Source organism: Salvelinus fontinalis, chromosome 23 (genome assembly GCF_029448725.1).
Source record: "Salvelinus fontinalis isolate EN_2023a chromosome 23, ASM2944872v1, whole genome shotgun sequence".
In the NCBI taxonomy this organism is placed as follows: Eukaryota; Metazoa; Chordata; class Actinopteri; order Salmoniformes; family Salmonidae; genus Salvelinus; species Salvelinus fontinalis.
The window spans coordinates 19,295,017-19,301,076 of NC_074687.1; the positions used below are offsets into that span (position 1 = coordinate 19,295,017).

Below are 6,060 nucleotides of genomic sequence, written 5' to 3' on the forward strand. Positions count from 1 at the left end.
TCTCTATTTCTCTATATAGTATTTTCCATAACATGCAGTTACCAACATAACGTTTCAGTTATTTCTTGACTTTAGAGTTGAGTTCCTATTTAAGAGGCATATTTTAGTAAAGAAATGGAATGCCAAACGGATCACCTTCAACTGACTACCTCACGGTCACCATACCGGAAATTATATTTTCTATGTTTGACATATTACGTGACAGGACTTTGATAATCATAGTGGAGTCAAGAATACATGTCTCGCTTGCGCCGGGGATGAGTTCACGAATCAGGCCTGTGTTTCTTACCACTGTGGGGTTGCCGCTGCTGATGAGCTGGCTGACTTCGTGGAAGATGCCTTTACAGTTGATGGACTTGTCCAGAGAACCTCTCTTTACTATGACGGCTACAGCCAGCAAGATCTGCTCCCGGACATACTTCTGCAGACTGGGGGAGGGAGAGAGGAGAGACTGCATGAGGTGAGATTGCGACATACTTGAGAATCGAATGAATGCTGCCTCTACACTGACTCATACACCCCCCCCCCCCCCCCCCCTTACACACACACACACGCCTACTTGGGTCTCTGTAAGACGTAGGTGAGGAGGAATGTTCGGAGCGACTCGATGCTGGCCTTCTCCAGCAGGATCCACTCCCGTACCACCGCCTCCATCACGGCTGTGGCTGCCTGGAACAGCACATAGTCTACCTTACTGGTCTCTGTGTAGGGAGAGACAAATTAATCACAGAGAGACTGAATTACAGGTCTCTGGGGGGAGAGACAAATTAATCACAGAGACAGACAGAATGACAGGTCTCTGTGGAGGGAGAGACATTAATCACAGCGACAGACAGAATTACAGGTCTCTGTGGAGGGAAAGAAATGAATCAGAGACAGACAGAATGACTGGTCTCTGTGAAGGGAAAGATGAATCACAGAGACTGAATTACAGGTCTCTGTGGAGGGAGAGAAATGAATCACAGAGACAGAATTACAGGTCTCTGTGGAGGGAGAGAAATGAATCACAGAGACAGAATTACAGGTCTCTGTGGAGGGAGAGAAATTAATCAGACAGAATTACAGGTCTCTGTGAAGGCCGTGAAGGGAGAGATTAATCAACAGAAAGACAGAATTACAGGTCTCTGGACACACATGCACATAGCACACACACAGTATCACATGTATCTGTGGGAAAACACAGCACTCAAACATAAGTTAATGAGTTCACAAAACAAAAAACAGTGAAACTACTAACCAATCTCAGGAGATACAGCAGATAACACAAACACTAAGTAACACACAAACAAACATTGAGTGTTTTGAAGCGTTTGTATAGTGATTCTTACCTAAGATGTGCTTGCAGACAGCGAAGGGTGATTTAGACTTCCTGAAGGAGAGAAATATGTGCTCTGCATGCTGCCTCTGTTCTGCATTGACCATGGACGGCGGTGCCTAAACACACACACACACACACACACACCACATTAGTGTACAGTCAATTATTACACCACATCTAAACTACGTACAGTAAGTCTCACACACACCACTTTAAATTATTCCCACAGATGGACAGCTAAGCATACACAAGCAGTCAGCCAAGGAGTGTGGCTATAATTCAGCTCTACAGGAAAATCACATTCCAGGTAAAGCCTAATTGCAGTAAAAGCAGCTCTGACTCGGCAGCCAGCAGGAGAAAAAGACCCTTTATCTGTCCTGACCACAGGCACGACAGGGCCTTCCTTCCCCCAACCCTCCTTCCCATGCCCAACCCTTCCCCCTACCACACACACACACACACACACACACACACACTAGAGCTGACATTTGTTTAGAAACTCAATTTTAACCTGGAAGGTGTTATAGGGGAATAGTCGAGCGCACCGTAAAGGTGCATAAGGGTAAAAGACTGGAGTTTCGATGCACTTTGTCATTAACTCATGTCTAATAAAACATCAGCCTATTTCTGGAGAGCAGAAACATAACAAAACACTATTAGTGAGGCCTGATTATAATAGTAGTAATAAATAAATACGTATCGAATATAATTAACTTGGCCAAATAGTTATGATTTCTTCGAATGAGGGAATCAAGGTAATGGGCACGAGCTCCCCAGAGCACTTCAGTCACCAAGCATGGGGGTGAGTATTATTTGTGGAACGTTCCATCAGGAATCTGTACCAAAAACTTCGTAAAGTACAATGTTGCCAACAAACAACGCATACAAAGTAGCACGATCAATTCACCTAACGTTAGCTAACTAGCTGCCGAATAGGCATCAACTCACCACGTAGCTTATTCTTAATGTTTGTCCATAGGCTACCAGATACATTTTTCGGAATAAACGTGGTGAGTGAAAACTTAATGAAACAGCCCACTCCCTACCCAGTATATTATTCGGCTGCTATACAACTTTGTATGCGTTGTTTGTTGGCACCCTTGTTATTTACGTTTTTAGAATAGATTCCTGTTGGAACGTTCCGCAAATTATACCCACCCCCAAGCATGGTGCTTGACCAAGTGTGTGATCCAAGAACTTTTAGCCAACACCTGGTTAGCTAATTGTTTCCAATATATGACTTTTATATTTTACTAAAACTGGGTTTTATAATTTATTCAGGGAGTTGAGACAGCGCCCTACTTGACTGATGCATCACGTTGGCCACAAATCGAGGGTAAAGTCAATAACTACTAGCTATGGAACATGGAGAATCAACAGTGTCTAACGACGCCGTGCAATGGGAATGCTCACCGAACTGTCTATTGTGGAAGAAATACAACTACATATTGTATCAAACTAACTGAACAAGTGTGTGGGTCCCTGTAAACATGTGTATTCTACTAGTTAAGTTTTTAGGAAAAAATAGTCACAAGACACTGTCACACATCGCTGGTGGCTTTTGGGGGATGATGGCTATCCTATATTTTTTGCGGGATGGAGACATCACTGCGCCACGCATCGCGATCCTTTCTCAGAGAAATAACTGTGCCCGCTAAATCTCTCGCCGTCTCATAACTCTAAGTAAAACCCAGAACAAAGCACATACAAAAAAACACACAAAAATGAGATTATATTTCTCACCATTAAAACTTTGGCAGCGCTTTCCAGCTGTGAAATCACTTCTGGTGAACCGACCGCCGCCATCATGGTCCCTCTTCAATGACGCGCCATGCGCTGCATTGTGGGATTAAGCGGTACTCTTAGCCAATGAGTTCATGGACAGACTCTCTTGTCAGGCTGTTTAAGGATGGTGCGTGCCTCGTTGGAGGTTATGTAATCGAAATAGATAGCCATAAAAGATTTAGAGTAAGGGTCTTCGTTTTTACAAGCCAAGGACGCTTGCAAACGTGATACCTACATTTTTAGTGACTATTCCTACCACCATAGATCTCACCAAAAAACTTAACACAAATCATTTGAATCCTCATCTCAAAATGTCTGATTGAAAGCTTTTTACTCAACTTTTGACTAGAAAATGATTTGTACAATATTGATAAAGGTGGTAACTTGAACTACTAAACTATATCCCATTAGGCCTATTTATTAAGAATGTATAAATTACTTACCAGAGATCTATGTTACTACCTTTACCTTATCATAAATTATAGGTCCTCTGCATTTATGATCAATTATTGGATGATTGATCATATACCCAGAGGACCTAATCTGTTGTTTTTGTTATGGTTGTCATAGCATAGGACACAAATGATATTCTTATGGAAGAAAAGTCATGTTGCCCTTATGGAAATGTCATTCCTTGCCCCACTAGCCTATCATAGAAAATATATTTTGTTACATGTGATTTTATAGCTTCAAATTATGATGTAAATTATTTCAATGAGGTATGTAAATTATTATAAAATACGTGGCCACGTTTTTTACAACTATGTAACAGCAATAGGCTTATGTCCAAATACCACATATCTTTGAACTATGTGACAGTTATAAACCTATGTCCAAAATGGAGTGTGCATGTCCTAATCTGAGCCCGCAACATCATCTGTTGCCATTTGATTTCAGCCTGTTATCTATTGTATGACTTCTGATTGTTCTATCTCATTGTTTCCTTCTGTAAAATAAGTATTTGATACCTCATAGTAGGCTAAATATATTTATTTTTGACATTGTCATCAATTCGTACATAATTATTGTTGGTGATAACTAGTTCTCCCTGAATATAATGCCTGTGTGGCATAGGACAGGCTGTGTGCTGGACTTCCTCTGCTGGTAAAAAATTGCAATTACATTTATCTGAATTTCTATCCATCTACCACACATAAACCTTTTTCAACCAAGATGAATAACCTGCATAGATTTAAGTTGTAATCAACACCCATTTGAATATTTGACTGTATTGATCATCTTACCATTGATTAAATGGAAACCATGTTTCATCAAAAAATATTGCTCAACCTTTATAACACCTTCAGAGAGGTAGCCCACACAATGAAATTACAAAATTACAACTGATACCAAACCACTTTCTAGGTGTTCTCTGTGTGAAAATATCTTGTTGCATTTCATTATAATCTGATACTGAATAAAATAATGCTCAGGTCTATATTTGAACACTCTCGTCAATGTATTGTTTGTATTTTCTAAATAAATATTATGGTGAGAAAAAAATGCATGTCACAGTCTATGTCTCTATCTGCTGGAAATGAACAGTACGATCAGTAGAGTTGAAAAATAGATCCTATCAACTAGTTGTTCTCTGTGGATATTAACGTTTGGCACCAATTCCAACACATTCAACGTATGAAAAATAATAATTAATAATATTGGAGACAGACACAATATTGATACAGTATTTGTATAGCTCCCTGTATACATGTTCCTATCCCAATTCAAACTCTCAGGGGTCATTCTAATGATCCAAAACAACACAAACTACCCAAAACAACCCACAACTACCCACAACGCTCCCCCAAAAAACAAAAGTACCACCCAAAACAACAATAACTACCCAAAACAACACATAATTACCCCCCAAATACCCCCAAAATGCACAACTACCCAAAAACAGCTACATCAAACAACCCTACAGAACTAGTCTGGCTGACACCAAACTCAGTTTTCCTGACTTCAGAGTCTGGAAAGGCTCCTTGATGTTGTAGGCACAAAGGGTCGATAATGAAGGGGTTGTGCCTTTTCAAGCAACCAAGCAACTACAAAACCCAAAAGAACACCAAACTACCCAAAACAACACTAAACTCTACCCTTAATATTGTCTTATTTTCTTTTGCACATACAGTATGGCCTGTCAATCTTGCTGATGTGCGTGGACCTGTCACACTCCACACACACACCCCGCTCACGTAGACCCCAATGCAGAACTGCAAAGCCAATGAAGAACTAGTCCTAGTGTCCGTATCCCCATGGCTAGGACAAACGACTCTGAACCCTTTTATCCCTAGGAGCAGTAAACTGCACAACATGCAATCGGCACTTTTAAGTAGCCTGGGACTGAAAGAAGAGTCATGTGGACATTGTGACTTTGCACTGTATTTATCATGTACTGTATGTGCTATAACTACTGTAAACCCACAGCTTGTTTGTGTATATAGCTCTGTTGTTTAATCTCAGTGCTCCTGAATGCAAGACAAATTCCTGTAAAAGTAAAAAATAAATGAACTGATCAGTGTGTTTCACTTTTGTCAAATCAGCAGACATACACTGAGCGTACAAACCATTAGGAACACCCTCAGAACAGCTTCCAATTTGTCGGGGCATGGACTCTAGAAAGTGTCGAAAGCATTCCACAGGGATGCTGGACCATTTTGACTCCAATGTTTCACACAGTTTGTCAAGTTGGCTGCATGTCCTTTTTTCTTGCCCATTCACCATTTGAGTGGCACACATACACAATCCATGTCTCAATTGTCTCAAGGCTTAAAAATAACCTGTCTCCTCCCATTCATCTACACTGATTGAAGTGGATTTAACAGGTGACATCAATAAGAAATCATTGCTTTCACCTGGATTCACCTGGTCAGTCTATGTCATGAAAATAGCAGGTGTTCCTAATGTTTTGTACACAGTGTAATAACCACATCTACATTTTCTGAAAAAATTGTATA

The 6,060-nt window shown here is 40.5% G+C and overlaps 1 protein-coding gene across 1 annotated transcript in view; it reads right to left on the minus strand.

The window, feature by feature from the left end:
- The window catches only part of xpo4 (exportin 4), a 43,539-nt gene extending 40,389 nt beyond the window's left edge, over window positions 1-3,150 (minus strand). The window contains exons 1-4 of the mRNA XM_055878156.1: window positions 3,062-3,150; window positions 1,329-1,434; window positions 560-701; window positions 290-428 (exon numbers count right to left, since the gene is read on the minus strand). Coding sequence (XP_055734131.1) covers window positions 290-428; window positions 560-701; window positions 1,329-1,434; window positions 3,062-3,127 — 453 coding nt within the window. The 5' untranslated portion in view covers window positions 3,128-3,150. The remainder of the gene's footprint in view (window positions 1-289; window positions 429-559; window positions 702-1,328; window positions 1,435-3,061) is intronic.
- Between the last annotated feature and the right edge of the window lie 2,910 nt (window positions 3,151-6,060).